The sequence below is a fragment of the Acomys minous genome (assembly GCF_964271855.1).
Source record: "Acomys minous genome assembly, chromosome: 17".
Taxonomy (NCBI): Eukaryota; Metazoa; Chordata; class Mammalia; order Rodentia; family Muridae; genus Acomys; species Acomys minous.
This window is the reverse complement of record NC_140500.1, coordinates 43,463,027-43,479,913: the sequence shown is the minus strand read 5'-3', so window position 1 is coordinate 43,479,913 and position 16,887 is coordinate 43,463,027. Positions and strand designations below refer to the sequence as shown.

Genomic DNA, 16,887 nt, shown 5'->3' with positions numbered 1-16,887 from the left:
GGTCCATTAGCTGAGTGCAGTGGCTCACACCTTTAATCCCAGCACTCGGGAGGCAGAGGCAGTTGGATTGCTGTGACTTTGAGACCAGCCTGGTGGTCTTCTACAGAGTGGGTTCCAGGACAGCCAGGGCTGTTACACAAAGAAACCCTGTCTCAAAAAAAAAAAAAAAATAATAATAATAATAATAATAATAATAATAATAATAATAATAAAAGGTACATCAAATTTTTATCTTTAAAGTATAAATGTATATGTACAAAAACAAAATAATTTTTTAAAAATTTATCTTTAACATATGCAGAGCTAGAGAGATGGCTCAGAATTACGTGTTGAATTCAGTGTCCATGTACATGGAGCTCTTAGACATCTGTAACACTGGTTTAAGGGAATCTGATGCCCTTTTATGTCTCTTTCAGGTACCAGGCATGCATGTGGTACACATACATACATGCAGGAAAAACACTCAACACATAAAATGAATAAAAGAATGAATCTTTTAAAAATATATTAACATATGCAAGAAAGAAACATTTACTATGGAAGTTCTGAAAGATAGAAGTACTAACAGGCAGTGAGGCCCATCAGCACCAACTGTGGAGGCTCCCACATTTAATAATAGAACGCTGTCTGCCTAGATTTCTTTTCCACATATAAAAGACATGTGCATGAGGGCTGACAAGATGGTTCTGTATGAGAGCTTTTTCTGCCTTTGCAGAGGACTCAGGTCCAGTTCCCAGCACCCACATTGGATGGCTTACAACTGTAACTCTAATTCCAGGGGATCCAATGCCCTCTTCTGGTCTCTGCAGGCAGCAGACACATTACACATACATACATGCAGGCAAAACACACATTCACATAAAAATAAGTCATAATACAAAGACACATATACTTTTACTATTGGATGGAGTCATAGTAGAATTTTTTTTTTTGAGACAGTATCTCACATAGCCTGGAACTTGTGTTCTTCTTACTTCCCTCTCTCTAATACTGGGATTGCAGGCATGCACCACTACATTGGGCCATATAGTGTCATATATCACATTGAAACATACAGATCTTGATTCGTTCTTCCATTGTATAAGTCTATCATCATTTTTTATTTTTCCCAACTCCTTATAAATTGGCATGTAGTTTCTACCCAGGTTTTATTACTGCAGACTACATTGTGACGAAAGCCCTTGTGCTTTGAGATTGTTAGCCAGCTTCTAAATTGTTCTGAATTGCCCTCTTGGCGGTTTATCCAAGTCTATGTTCCCTTTGGCAGTGCTTGTGGACCAGTCTCCCATCCCTCGGCCAGCAGCAAACATTACTTGTTTTCAATCCTAGCAATATTATAGGCAAATATTCTTTCACTTAGTGGCCAGTAGGAGCAGGGATGAAGCTGGACTTCCTGTGTGAGGTGCCTGGGTAATCTCCGTTGTGCCAGCCAGAGGTCTCTCGAGTGTTCTCCATTGATCTTCCGTGTCTTACCACCCTTGTGTCTCCCGTGTTTTGCAGTTGCGCCAGTGGCCTGACTCATATACAAAGAAGTTTGAGCACAAACTCTACCCCATCACGTTTTCTGTCGGAAACCCTCAGGAATGGAAGAAACTATTCAAACCCTGTGCTGCCCAGAGGCTCTTCCTTCCGGTAGGAACCCTGTTGTTGACAAGATGTGGCTTGGGGAACACTTCCACTTGAAAACAGTGGAATCAGCCGAGATGTGTTAGAGGTCCTTCCTGGGGAGGAATAAAAGTGACCCCTCCGTTCTGTGGTTGACACTCTCAGCCAGCAGTATGCAGACAGAGGGCCCTTGTAGTCTCGAAGGCTCTTTTCTCAAGACTTTGGGTCTGAGAGCATCCAAAGCACCCAAGCTTTAGCCAAGGGACTTTGTGACTGTGATGTCACTGTTTACTGGCTTGTGAACCTCAGCCTCAGTTTCCTCCTTGTGCGTGGCTCGTAGCGCTCGGTCAGTGTTGCCTTCTATTAGCGTTTCTCCAACAGCACGAACCATGACAACAGGTAGGCAAGTAGTCATAAAGGATCCAGAGTTCTAGCTTAGACTTTCAGTTTTGAAATTTTTTTCTCCTTTATTAATTTATTCTTGTTACATCTCAGTGGTTATCCCATCCCTTGTATCCTCCCATTCCTCCCTCCCTCCCATTTTCCCCTTATTCCCCTCCCCTATGACTATTCCTGAGGGGGATTACCTCCCCCTGTATATGTTCATAGGGTATCAAGTCTCTTCTTGGTAACCTGCTGTTCTTCCTCTGAGTGCCACCAGGTCTCCCCCTCCAGGGGACATGGTCAAAGGTGAGGCACCAGAGTATGTGAGAAAGTAATATCCCACTCTCCACTCTACTGTGGAGAGTGTTCTGTCCATTGGCTAGATCTGGCAAGTGAAGGACTTGTTTGAAAAAAATTTCAAAACTCTAAAGAAAGAGATTGAAGATGACGTGAGAAGATGGAAGGATCTTCCTTGCTCATGGATCGGGAGAATTAACATAGTAAAAATGGCCATCCTACCAAAAGCAATCTACAGATTCAATGCAATCCCTATCAAAATATCTACACAATTTTTTAAAGACATTGAAAGTTCAATTCTGAACTTCATATGGAAAAACAAAAAACCCAGAATAGTTTTGAAATTTTTAATAGAATATTTTTGGTTCCTTTTTTTTTTTTTTTTTTTTTAATTATTAAGGTAGACTGGGGCTATAGCTCAATGGATTTTCCAACCATGCACGAGGCCCTGCCTGGGTTTAATCCCTGGTACCATAAAAAAAGAGAGGGAGGGAGGGGGGAGAGGTGGAAAAAGTGATAGAGGAGACAATCTGAAAGGATACACCAAAACTGAGGTATTGAACGGGGAAGGAAATGTACTGCGGATTACAACGTTAATATTTCTGAGGGATCCATACCTTCTATAGGCATTTGATACAGTGTTAAGTGACCACGGTCCTGCTCCCCAGACATTAAGTCTGAGACAGTAGCTTAAGTCTAGACAGGACCAAGGTAGAGAAGAAGCACCATGAAAGTGTGTCATATGCAATCCTGGAAGAGATCTTAGAGACCATTTGTGGCAAGGCACAGATGAAGTGAGGTTGCTGGGTGATGAAGGGAGAGAGAGAGAGAGAGAGAGAGAGAGAGAGAGAGAGAGAGAGAGAGAGAGAGAAAGGGAGGGGAGGGCTTCTCTGTGTAGCCTTGGCTGTCCTGGACTCACTTTGTAGACCAGGCTGGCCTCAAACTCACAGAGATCCAGTTGCCTCTGCCTCCCAAATGCTGGGATTAAAGAGGTGCGCCACCACTGCCCAGCTCTGATTTGTGTTTCTAAGAAGACACACTGGGGCTGGAGAGATGGCTCAGTGGTTAAGAGCACCACGTGCTCTTCCAGAGATAACCTGTTCAATTCCCAGGGGTCACATGGTGGCTCACAAACATCTAGAATGTGATCTGATGCTCTCTTCTGGAATGCAGGTGTACATGCAGATAAGGCGCTCATATACATTAAATAAACAAACAAATCTTTGAAAAAGAAAAAGACAAACTGTTAGTGGTGGATTTGAGACCCACTTGACAAATGGATTTAGCAGCTCCTGTTGGAGTTGAAGTGTCAGGGGTGAGAGAATGAAAAGGAGCTGAGCCAGGTTTTGGTTAATTCAGTTACAGTTGTCAATCTAACCATTAATGACTTATACAAAGGGCGATTTTTTTTTTTCATAATGCCCAATCTCACAAATGGATAGTGATTGTGAATGGTATAGAGATGAGGAAAGCTGCAGGACCAACAGCTTGGGTAAAGAGGTTTAAATTGCATGGTGTTTAGTTTTGAGGTGTCTAGGGCTATCCAAGGGGAGGAGGGTGCTCCCTCATCTGTTGGTTTGGAAACTCCAAATGGTGAGTGATAACCTTAGCATTCTACATAGGAACCAGCAAGAAGAGCTACAGCCTGAGTGTGTGGCTGCTGGCAGTCTGCTGCCTATGACTGTCGCTAATCTGTTTTAGTTTTTTAAGGCTTATTTAACGTTTATTTGTGTGTGTATATACCGCATGTGCGTACATGCACACAGAGGCCAGCAGAGGACATTGAATCCCCTGGTGCTGAGGTTGCAGGCAGTTGTGAGCCTCTTGTTATGGGTTCTGGGAACGGAATTCAGGTCCTCTGCAAGAGCAATGTGTACTTTTAAGCACTAAGCCTCCTCAACAAACTCAGTTGCCATTTAATTAAATGACCTGTGTCTAGCACACACAGACCCATCTACATCTTATGAGATGAGTAGTTATTTGTATAAAAACATGGGTAAGGGAGACCTGGTGGCACGCAGAGGAAGGCTAGCAGGCTACCAAGAAGAGACTTGATACCCTATGAGCATATACAGGGGGAGGAGGTCCCCCTCAGTCACAGTCATAGGGAAGGGAGTAAGGGGAAAATGGGAGGGAGGGAGGAATGGGAGGATACAAGGGATGGGCTAACAATTGAGATGTAATATGAATAAATTAATAAAATATATTTTAAAAAATAAAAAAGAGAAGAAAAAAAGACAAATAGTTTATGAAATTAAAAAACAAACAACAACAACAAAAAACACGGGTAAGGAATGACTGCCTGAAAATGGAGGAGACATCTCTAGGATGGTGATGTACACCATAATTGCCACTTGAGGTGAAAAATGATGCCAGGCTTCTGCTATCTAAGGCAAAGAGAAGTAGTTAGAAAGCCAGTGTTACTGTTGGGAGATTTGTCTACACACCCTAATGCAAAACTTGAGCAACTCAATGGGAACACACTTGAATTTTCTCTAACCTTGAATTGTGACTTTATTACGCAACAACGAAAGCAGCAACAACAAACCAAGCTCGCTGCAGGATGAGCGGGCTAAGTGAGCTGTCTGCTTTGAATGACAAATGGGTGTTTGTGTTCCTTATCTGCTTCTGGTAATGGGAACCAGCCCTTCTTAAAAAGAATGAGGAGAGATTGCAGCTGACAGGGATATTTACCTTCTCCCGAGTCCTGCATCATAATGGCAGATTGTGAGCATGGCTTTGGGGAGGGTTGCTGAGATATATTGACCTTCAGGGTAGTCTGAAGTAAAATCTAATTCATGTTTCCCATGAAACCCCTTTCCATGAAGCCAAATACAGTGTGCTGCTGAGGCTGCACATGGAAAATGGAGCCCCAGAATGAAGCATTCTGGCAGGTGCCTGAGTGTGGAGAACCATAGGCTGTCATCTTCTGTACCACCAGTGCTGTGGTTTGGATGAAATGGATCCCTTAGGCTTATGGTTGGACTCCTGGTCTCCAGCTGAACATGCTGTTTTAGAAGGTACTAGTTTTATGGAACTAGTGAATGGATCGGTGCTAGAGGAAGTAGGTACAGGGGGCAGGCCAGGGGGTCTTTTAGCCTGGCTCTGCTCTCTGCCGTTCTCTGCTTCCTAACTGCATATGCATTGTGACCATTTGTTGAGCTACTCCCTGCCATGATGTTCTTTTTGTTTGTTTGGTTGGTTGGTTTGGTTTGGTTTGGTTTTCAATACAGGGTTTCTCTGTGCAGCCTTGGCTGTCCTGGACTCACTTTGTAGACCAGTTTGGCCTCAAGCTCACAGAGATCCACCTGCCTCTGTCTCCCAGAATGCAGGGATGTGTCACCATGCCCAGCACTGCCATGACTTTCTAACCAGGATGGACTGTGTCTCCTCAAACTGTGAGCCAAAGCAAACTTCCTTCTTTCGGTTGCTTTCATCAGGTGTTTTGTAACTAGCTGGCTTCTCCCCCAGACACATAGTAGAAAGCCTTAACTAATGCATATTTGTCTGTGTATGAAAAGGAGTATGTATGGTGTGTGTGTGTGTGTGTGTGTGTGTGTGTGTGTGTGTGTTTGTGTGTGTGTGAAGGTGTACATCCTGGTGCCCAGGTGTGGAGCCAGAAGACAACATTGTGTGTCCTGCTTCATCATTCTCAGCCTTATTTCTTAGAACAGAATTTGTCTCTCAACTTGGAGCTAGGCTGGAAGCCAGTAAGACCCAGTGATCCTCCCATCCCCAATGTGTGCACGGCCACACCCAGCTTTGTTTGTGGATCTTGGAGGTTTGATCTCAGGTTCTTATACTTGCACAGCAAAGAAAGACTCTTACCATGAAGGACTCTTAGCCGCTAAGCCTTCTTCCCAGCCCTCAACTAGTATTTTATTATCAGAGCAAATGTGAGTTTTGCATTTTGTGCTTATAAGACTCTGACACACTTTTAGAGGAATTGAGATTCCCCCCATGCTTGGGTTATGAAGTCCTAGAGATCAGTTTACTTTTCTACTTCTGGGGATAATGGCTTAGGGCTAGGACTGTTATCAGTGACGCTACAGTACAGGTGGCTTGAAGTTCTCTAGCTTGTATCTTTCTGGCAACTCAGTACTTAAAGTATTCCAAACACTATGCCAACTACAAATCAATTAAATTTAGTAGAGAACCAGGAAGCCCTTCATTCTGCAAAAAGAGAGGATTTGAATGAGTGCACACCATCTTCCCCCAGTTAATGAGAAGGTGTGATGTTTTTTAACAGCTACACATTTCACTACCTGCTATGCCCATTGAATCACAAAAGCTTCTCTCCTCAGGAATAGAGGCATGTGTGTGTGTGTGTGTGTGTGTGTGTGTGTGTGTATGCACGCGCGCGCGCGCATGCGCGCGCGTGTCCGTCCTAGTAACATTTAGAATATAGCAGATATAACCAAAGAGCAGGCTGCTCAGAAACTTAATTGACAAGGAGTGCCTAATGTGGTAGGAACATGCTATTCAGGCTTTACTCAAGGAGATAGGATTTCACCGAGTTTTAATTGATATGCTCCTAATTATAACAACATCTGGTGTCTTTATTGGTGGTGCCATGTCAATGCAAAAAGAGAATAAGAGGTAGTTTATTCTGAGCCAACCGTCGTGACAGTGCCCCACAAACATGGACACAGGATGCTCTGAATGGTGTGGTCCACTGTGGACATGGCTACTCAGATTCTGATAGTCACATAACAAAATAGCAAAGGCTTACTAAGCACATTGGTGAAGACCTCAGACAGGCAGGTTACAGTCCAGCAGGGAAGTCTCTGCAATGGGTTTCAGACGCTGTAGGACAATATTCTTAGCTTTGGGTTGCTGGAAGCTAGTTATAGCTGAGTTAATCATGCCAAAGGTCTTACCTGATAGTCAAAGGGATGTTAAGCCAGATACAGAGGAGGGTGATGAGTAGCAAGTGAGGGTGCTAACCATGACATAAGGTAATCGGGCTCTGATGAGCATCCTTCCAAGTCTCTACAATCAGGAAGTTCTACCTGGTCCCTCAGTCTGTAGAACCTATAACAGAGATGTGGCTTTTGCAGAGAACTTCATGAATGCATCTGCATTCATGGCGGCAGTTAGGATGGAATAGCTTTCAGACCTATTTGCACTCCAAATCACCTGATAACTTGCCTAATTTGTTTTTAGTATTTCAAAGCAGCATCATGCGAAGTAAACATCTTATATTTTTTTGTTTGTTTAGGTTTTTTGGTTTGGTTTGGTTTTGGTTTTTCAAGACAGGGTTTCTCTGTGTAGCCTTAGCTGTCCTGGACTCACTGTATAGACCCGGCTGGCCTCGAACTCACCGAGATCCGCCTGCCTCTGCCTCCCAAGTGCTGGGATTGAAAGTGTGCACCACCACACCCGGCTAAACATCTTATATTACCCATGTCTTCTATATCACTCTGAAGGGAACAATGTTTATCATTGCCCCTTTCCATTTACAGCTTACTAAAGGGGTCTGGAGCTGGTTCCAGTGTATAGGACTCTATATGGTTACCAGCATTCTAATGAGTCAGCTGTAGGCTAATGGGAAAGGGTCTTATTAGATTTGTTTGGTCAGACCTCTGCGGTCACTATTGTCACACCTCGACATTTGCAATTAACATCAAGACACCCGGGGTCCCAGGCCTATGATGATGAACACACATTGACAAATGGATAAGAATATATTAAATACACTTACAAAGAGGGATGTTGGAATCACCTTCGATGATGTTTGCAGTTTTACCAAGCAACAAGAGGCCACAGGGGCACTGGAGCCTAGGTCATGTTAAATGTGCATTCAGAAAACTGATTCTAACTCTTAGATAGCTACCTCTCTAGCTGCAGTAGGTGGAGTGAGAAATGTCCCCCATGGACTCCTATAATTGAACACTTAGTCTCCAGGTGGTGGCGCTGTTTAGGGAGGCTTAGGTGGTAGGTCCTTAGTGGAGGAAGTATGTCACTGGGGGCCGGCTTTGAGTGTTGCTAATTGTGCTGCTTCCTGCTTTTGGTTGAGGATGTGTGCTTTCATCTTCCTGTAACTGCTGCGCTGCCCACCTCTTGCTGCCATGTCTCTTCTCCATGATAAACTCTTCTCTCGCTGGAACTGTAAGCCAAAAGAAACTCTTTCTTCCACAGGTTGCTTTGGTTAAGGTATTCTACCGAGCCACAGAAAAATAGCTATTACACCAGCTAAGCAAAAAAAGAAATTATTTTATTGGTTAGTCTGAGAAGTTCAGATGAGAGGGCTAATTCTAAGGATGGCTAGATCCAGGGACTCACGTGATGTCATCAGGGCTTACCTGTTGTCTCTAGATCCTTTTTAAGCCTCCTTTGGGTGAGCCTAAAGATTTCTCAAGATTCCCGGATTCCAAATTCTACAAGCTTAGCAGCAGCAGCATTTAAGAAACTTGTCATCTAGCACTTGGGGGGATGGGGGGAAGAGGCAGGTGGATCTCTGTGAGTTTTGATGCCAGCCTGGTTCACATAGAGAGTTAGTTCCAGGACAACCAGTACTACATAAAGAGACTTGTCTTTAAAAAAAAAAAAAAATTGCCAGGGCAGTGACATCCAAAAGGATAGACTGGGGAACTCTGGGAAATTGTATCCCAATGAAGCAAGCACAATTGATAAAAATTGTTTTCTAGATAACTGTATAAATTATCTGAAGTAAATAAACGAATATTTCCTTAATAAAGTTCACTAAAACTTGATAAGAAGACTCTATGACACACTTCGTTCACTCCCCTTCCAGCTCTCTGTGATGGAAACTCAATTCCAGGCAGGTTTCTCAAGAACATAGGGTCCCTCTTACTCCCAGTTCTCCTTAGGGGGGACAAGCCATCAGCATTTCTCATCTCTACAATCATTGTGTTAAAGGATATAAATTCTGGAAGCTTCAAGAATCAACATCTTTCTTAAGTAAGGGGAGTTGTGCAGGGGTGTGCTGACAAAGTCTGGCAACCTTCGTTTGATGCTTGGAACATCACAAAGTGGAAGGAGAGAGAGCTGACACCTCAGAGTTCTTCTAGGACCTTCACATGGACGCCGAAGTACACACACACATACACACCACTGAATGATAATTAAATAATACTCTGTTCATGTCAGAATGAACTGCACACCCTTGCCCTCCAAAGTTCAGTGAATCAGATTGTGGAGCAATTTGTGTCCCACAGATCTCTAAAAATACTGAAAGATGTAAAATTATTTTTGTTTCTGTTTGTTTGTTTGTCTTTCGAGACATGGTTTCTGTATGTAACTGTTCTGGACTCTTGTAGACCAGGCTGGCCTCAAACTTACAGATATCTGCCTGCCTCTCCCTCCCTAAGTGCTGGGATTACAGGCATGTGCCACCACACCTGGCCTGAAAATGTTTTTAATTCTATGTTAGCAAATACTTAATAGAAAATGAAAAATGAACAGAGGAACAAAAAAAGAAAAAATGAAAAAGCAAAGTGGTTTTTATAAATTTATTGTACAAATAACATTAAATGTAAATGGAGAAAACAATAAAATCAAAAAGCAGAGTTGGAGTCCCTGAGATGACTTATCTGCCACTAAGCTTGATGACCTGAGTTCAATTCTTGGGATTCAAATGATATATGGAAATAATCAGTTCTTGAAAGTTGTCCTTTGATCTCCACTTGCACACTTATGCTACAAGCATGTATACACACACACACACACACACACACACACACACACACGCGCGCGCAATACATTTTTTAAATGCAAAGATTATCAGAGTTGATAAATATGGTCCAATGTTTTGTTACCGGCAGGAGGTTTAAATGAGCAGAAAGGATAGATATTAAAGGATAGGAAAATATATGCCACAAAAACAACCGTAAAGGAACTGGAATGACACAAAAGAATTTAAAAAATAAAAAAAGAGGTAGCAAAATGACTGGGCAAGTATAGGTGGTTATTCTTGGAGCCCAAAGACCCCCCTCCCCAGGACCCTCATTGTGGAAAGAGCTAACAGACTTCCACAAGCTGCCTTCTGACTTCTACACATATGCTGTGGTGCGTGTGCCCATACACATACACAAATTAAATTTTTCAAAGTGTAATTAAAAAATGAGGCCGGGCGTTGGTGGTGCATGCCTTTAATCCCAGCACTCAGGAGGCAGAGGCAAATGGATCTCTGTGAGTCCAAGGCCAGCCTGGTCTACAAAGCAAGTCCAGGACAGCCAAGGCTATACAAAGAAACCCTGTCTCAAAAAAACCAAAAAAAACCAAACAAACAAAAGAGTACAGTTGGCATCCACCACCGTAGGGACCTTTTTGTAACTAGTGTGTGTTTGTGTGTGTGTGTGTATGTTGTATGTGTGCAGGTGTGCATGCTTACACGTGTGTGGATGACACACACAGAGGACGACTGTGGTGGTTTGAATAAGAATGGCCCCCATAGACTTATGTGTTGGAATGCTTGGCCCATAGGGAGTGGCATTATGAGGGGGTGTGGCCTTGTTGGAGGAAGTGTGTCACACTGTAGGGGGTGGGAGAGGGAGGCTTTGACATCTCAGACACTCAAGTCAGTCTTCACTTGGGCCACCTGCAGATGAATATGTAGAGCTCTCAGATCCTCCAGCACCATGTCTGCTTACATGCTACCACGCTTCCCATCATGATGGTCATGGACTATATCTCTGAAACTGTAAGCTAGCCTCAACTAAATGTTTTCCTTATAAGAGTTGCCATGGTCATGGTGTCTCTTGACAGCAATGAAACCCTACGGCCAGGGCACTGGGTGTCTTGCTCTATAACTCTCAACCTTTTTCCCTTGAAGTATTGTTTTTCACTGACCAGGAACTAAGCTGGTGGCCAATAAGTCCCATGGATCTTTATGTCCCAGATGCACGTCCAGCTTTCCAAATGAGTCCTGGTGATTTGAGCTCAGGTGGTCATGCTTATGCACCCAAAAAAAAAAAAAAAAGAAGAAAAAAAGAAAGAAAGAAAGAAAACTGAGGTATCTTTGGACATACCAGCAAAGGGGGATATACGGTGGTAGGTGGCCAAAGAGCCAGTGTTTGTTACACTTCCCAGGTCTCTCAGGACCTTTAGGTTGATGGTATCATTACTTCCTTGTGGCATGAGCCCTCTTGTGTCCTCTTTGCAGATAAGAACTATGCTGTTCTGGCAAACTTAACCATTTCTACTTCCAGTTCTCCACGGGAGCCCAGCTTCTCCTGTAGCGCAGTTATCCTGCTCTGTTGCCTTAGGCAGTCCCTCCTGCATTTGCCAGAAGCATTCCCAGAGTGCTCCAGGGAGTCTCAGGAGTGACTCTCCTGAGCTTTGCTTTCTTTGCAGGACTCCGAGTGAGCATTTGTCATTGCTCACATGGCCAGGTAATGAGGCTCCTGTGGTTCCAACTGTCCCTCTCTGCTTTCCAGCATCCTACTACCCTCAGAGTCAGACTGTATATAATTCACCTGGGTTTCGTTTTTATTGTTTGTCTTGCCTCATGAATATATAAGGTCAGTGCTGAGATCTTTGGTTTCTTGTCCCTAGGGAAGTACATGCCTGTGTTAACAGAAAGCAGTCCCTAGAACTGTTTGGAAGGATGCAGCGGTGGGGATTGGTGGGTGGTTGGGTAGATGGATGGATGGTGAACAGAAAGACTTCTGGATGGATGGTCCTATTAAAAAGCCTTCAAGCCGGGCATGGTGAGGAGCAGCTCTGTGAGTTCAAGGCCAGCCTGGTCTACAGTATGAGTTCTAGGACAGCCAGGACTACAAGAGAAACCCTGTCTGAAAAACCAAAAAACAAACAAACAAACAGCATTCAGAGTTGGGTATAGTGGCCATTGGCACCCCAGAATTTCAGGAGGACTACCTTCTGCTCAACCTGGGCTATTATACCTTGTCCTAGAAGTGCAGGTGGAAGCCTTAACAGTATCTTCAAATGCTAGCGGAAGATTTAAAGATAAACCACTAAAGTGCCTAACCTTCAACCCAACTTCTGCTCAGAAAACAGTAGATGGCTTGGTTCTCAGGTATACAGTCAGAGAAACCCTGTGAAACTCGGCTGTATTCTAGCACAGCCCTACAGGTCCTTGTGTCCCAGTGACTAGATTTTCAGCAGCTCAGAAGTAGAGAGCACGCACACTGGGGAGTCACCTCTGACTAAGACAGTTCTGCTTTAAACAGCAGCTGCCATGGCTGGTGGGGTACCAATAAGGAAAGAGCGAGCTTACTGGCTAGAATGCCAACACCTGGTTAGGAGCAGCAGCAACTGGGAACGTGGGGACAGAAGGAAGATCTGAGAAAGCCATTATCGTAGAACACGCCAGCGAAACCTGATCCCTGCGGTTGCGAACGCCACGTGGAAAATGGGCCGCAGACCCGACAGTTGGCCGACGCAGCTGCGATGATGATGAACTCAAAGGCCCAACAAAAGCTCGATGAAGCAGGATTTTAGGGAGCCCTCTTGAACAAAGCCATCCTGGAGTTGCCTGGTGCAAAGGAAGTCTGAATCCTGTTTGTCAAAATAGCCAGGCTAGCAGAGCGTACATCACTAGTGAAAACCCCTGCACGGTATGTCCCTGACGCTGACGACCTGTCCTTTCGGGTGCCACGGAAGTGATGTCAGTGCCATTACAGTCTATGTACTTCCACAAGGGGACACGGTAGAGATAACAATAAAAACTCTATTTGTGGTTTAACTTTTTGTTTTGCTTTGTTTTGTTTTTCGACACTGAGTTTCTCTGTATAGCCTTGGCTGTCCTGGACTTGCGTTGTAGACCAGGCTGGCCTCGAACTCACAGCGATCCCCTTGCCTCTGTCTCCCTAATGCTGGGATTTAAGGCTTGTGCCACCACGCCTGGCTGGGGTTTAACTTTTACCTCCCTATTTTTGGCTAATAATTTAATGAACAAGCTTAAAACCTCAAAACAGTTAAAACGATGAACCACTTTTTAGCAAAGAATAAATCTTTATGGGGGTTGGGAGATGGCTCGGTGGGTAAAGTATTCGCCCCAGGAGCCTGAAGACCTGACTTTGGATCCTGGTTCCCTCGTGGCTGGTGGGAGGGCAGAAACCGGCAGCTCCCAGGGCCTCCCTGACCTGCTGGTCTGGCTGTAATGGTAAGCTCCTGGCTCAGTGAGGGGCTTCGTCCCCAAAATCAGGATGGAGAGTGACAGAGGAGGGCAGTGTTGCCCTGTAGCCTCCACACACGTAACTGCAGCCCTAGGGAGGCTGAGGCAGGAGGGCCATAGATTCATTCAGGGCCTACATAGAGCTAAGTATGATTGAAAGCCAGCTTGAGCTACATAATGTGCCCCTTTATGGGGGGGAAAAAAAACCCCAAGAGCCAGGTTAAACCTGTACAGATGCATGAAAAGACACACACCACCGCATATTTTTTTTGTGAAAATCTCCAGTGTTTATTTATTTTTAAGCCAGGAAGGAGTCTGTGACTAATTTTCCCATATTACTCCCTCCACTTAAATTCTTTTGACAGTGCTAAAAGGGGTGCTTAGGCACATGCAGCTTCAAATAGAAAGTTCTTTACTCTCTGCACATAGAAAATGAAGGAAAAAAAAAACCTGAGAGCAATACAAGAGGAATGGATGCTATGACTTTGTCGTCGATATTTATAATATCCATAGTGTGTAGATACTTAGGTATATTCTATGTAAACAGTCGTCATTCATTCAACAATAATTAGTGAACCTCAACTATATGTCTGACTTTTAATCTGGTACTCAGGAGGCAGACACAAGTGGATCTCCTGTGAGATTAAGTACAGCCTGGTCTACATAGTCAATACCAGGACAGCTCAACCTACATAATAGACTCTGTCTCAAAATCAACTAACTAATTAATTAATTCATAACAAGATGAGTTAGTTTCAAGTAGTCATTAAAAACCTGGAGAAAGGACAATTTTGAGAGACCTTCAGAAATGGTCTTGTGCAGGTCATATTGAGTGAGATCTGACTTCTTGGCCATGCCACATGTGCACAGATGCAGAGACCATATAATATCTGACACTGGACCAATATGTTGACACATTATGCACAGAAGAGAGAGGGCTGTGGGGCTGTGGGGCTGTGGGATGGTTGTTGTCCTCCTTGTAGTAGTAGTACTGTTCTTAACATTGGCAATGCTAGGGATTAAAAACTAAACCCAGAACCTGTGTACTCTGCAAATTCTATACCTCTGATTACATCCTCATCCTTAGCCCTTGGGGGTTTTTTTTTTTCCATTTTGTTTAGCCACTCAAATATATATATTTGGGGAGGGTGGTTCGAGACAGGGTTTCTCTGTGTAGCCTTGGCTGTCCTGGGCTCACTTTGTAGACCAGGCTGGCCTCGAACTCACAGTGATCCGCCTGCCTCTGCCTCCCAAGTGCTGGGATTAAAGGCTTGCATCATTATGCTTGGCATTAAAATATTTTTATAACAACATTAACGCTGCTGCTGCTTCTTCTTCGTCTTCTTCTTCTTCTTCTTCTTCTTCTTCTTCTTCTTCTTCTTATTTTTCTTCTTCTTCTGATTTTTCTTCTTCTTCTTCTTCTTCTTCTTCTTCTTCTTCTGCTTTTTCTTCTTCTTCTTTTTCTTCTTCTTCTTCTTCTTCTTCTTCTTCTGCTTCTGCTTTTTCTTCTTCTTCTGCTTTTTCTTCTTCTTCTTCTTCTTCTTCTTCTTCTGCTTTTTCTTCTGCTGCTGCTTTTTCTTCTGCTGCTGCTTTTTCTTCTTCTTCTTCTTCTTCTTCTTCTTCTTCTTCTTCTTCTTCTTCTTCTTCTTCTTTGCTTTGTTTTCTGTTTTTAGACACAGAGTTTCCTGTTTTAGTCTTAGCTGTTCTGGAACTCACTCTGTAGACCAGGCTAGCCTCCATCTCACAGAGAGCCGCCTGCCTCCACTTCCTGAGTGCTGAGCCACCACTGCCTGGCTCATTAATGCTTCTTCTCCTGCTCAGATTTGCCCTAGGTCTCGGTGACTTTGAAGCAGGATCATCTCACTGTGTAGCTCAGGCTGACCTTGAATTTACTGTCACTCATAGTGACCCAAAGCTTTCGTCAGTGATCGTCCATCTATGGGCAATGAGTTCATCCATAGAGCCGGGTCTATGAGCACATATGACCATGTGCAGCTCAGCATCTTCTTCTTACACTGTCAACTGCTGAATTGTTTGTACAGTTTTTATAACACAGGACACGGATCCGTGCGTTAAGAATTTAGGTTGTCGAGAACTGGAGAGATGGCTCAGCGGCTTATTGCTGAGTTGAATTTTCCACACCCAAATCACAGCTCACAACTGGCTGCAATTCCAGTTCCAGGGGATCTGATGCCCTCTTCTGGTTTCCATGGGCATCAGGCACTCAGATGGTGCATAGATACGCACGTAGGAAAATCACCCACATAAAAGTTTTAAAATAAAACTTTTTTTAAAAATGAATTTAAGTTCTTTTTCTTTACCTCACACACGCAGATCTCGGTTCACATGTGCAAGGACACTCAGATGCACCAGAACCATCCTGAAGCTGTAGTGTATAGAGACCAGTGCTCTGGACCTGGTTGAGTCTGACCTGTACCTGTGATCTCAGCATTCGGGAAATTTGGTTTTGCTGTTTGAAACAGGGTCTTTCTACATAGCCCTGGCTGTCCTGGAACTCACTGTATATCCAAGGCTGGCCTCAAACTCAGAGACCTACATGCCTCTGTCTTCCAAGTTTTGGGGATAAAAAGCATGTGCCTTCATGCCTAGCTGGGCCTGGGTATATGCACATTAACACAAAACATAAACGTGATTATGATAACAGGTAAAAGGGAATGAGCAGTTTCAGGCCAGGTGAGAGACCATCGTCTCAAAAAATAACAGTGGGTTTCTGGAGAGAAAGCTCAGCCGGCGAACGTGTTGATGTGCTTAGTTCTCTTGCCATGGCAGGAAGCATGGCAGCAGGCGTGGTGCTGCAGCAGAAACAGAGCTACATTCTGATCTGCAGAGGGAAACCTCAAGCCCCACCCCTAGTGACACGCCTCCTTTAACAAGGCCACGCCTCCTGATTCTTCCTAACCGTCCGTGAACTGGAAACCCAACATTCCAATACATGTGCTTTGGGTTATCCAAACCACCGCACTGATAATCTGAGTTTAATGCCTGGAACCCTCATTGCAAAGGGAGAAAGGACTACTGAAATGGCTGAACTCTGCCCTCCACATTTGTGTGGCACACATGCATGTGGGCCTGCATTACCAGCATATGCATGAACACACACTTGCATGCACACATACCAGTTTTAAAGGGGGCTCTCACTGACAGGACACAGGCGCTAACATGACAGAGCTCAGGTGACTGGAGTTGGAACACTTTGAGGCAGTGAATGGACAGTAGCCGTACAGGCCTTCCTGCCTTACATGGGATTCACTTCAGTGGGTTTACTGAAAAATATGAGAAAGATGAGTGATCTTACCTCACCGGAGATACCCGACGCAAAGCTCAGTTGTACAATAAAGTGCTGTTTCCCAGGCTAGGGGCTGCGCTTGCTGCTGCTGCTGCTGCTGCTGCTGCTGCCGGCGCCACCAAGCACAGCCAGGGAGGATGGTACTGCGGCTTGAAAGATCCAAAGACAAATATGAAAGTGGGGTTTTTCC

General features: G+C 44.2%; 1 protein-coding gene across 1 annotated transcript in view; it reads left to right on the top strand.

Annotated features, from left to right (window-relative positions):
• The window catches only part of GXYLT2 (glucoside xylosyltransferase 2), a 92,780-nt gene that overhangs the window by 39,310 nt on the left and 36,583 nt on the right, over positions 1-16,887 (top strand). Inside the window, exon 3 of the mRNA XM_084766610.1 lies at positions 1,501-1,632. Within this exon, the coding sequence (XP_084622736.1) occupies positions 1,501-1,632 (132 nt within the window). The remainder of the gene's footprint in view (positions 1-1,500; positions 1,633-16,887) is intronic.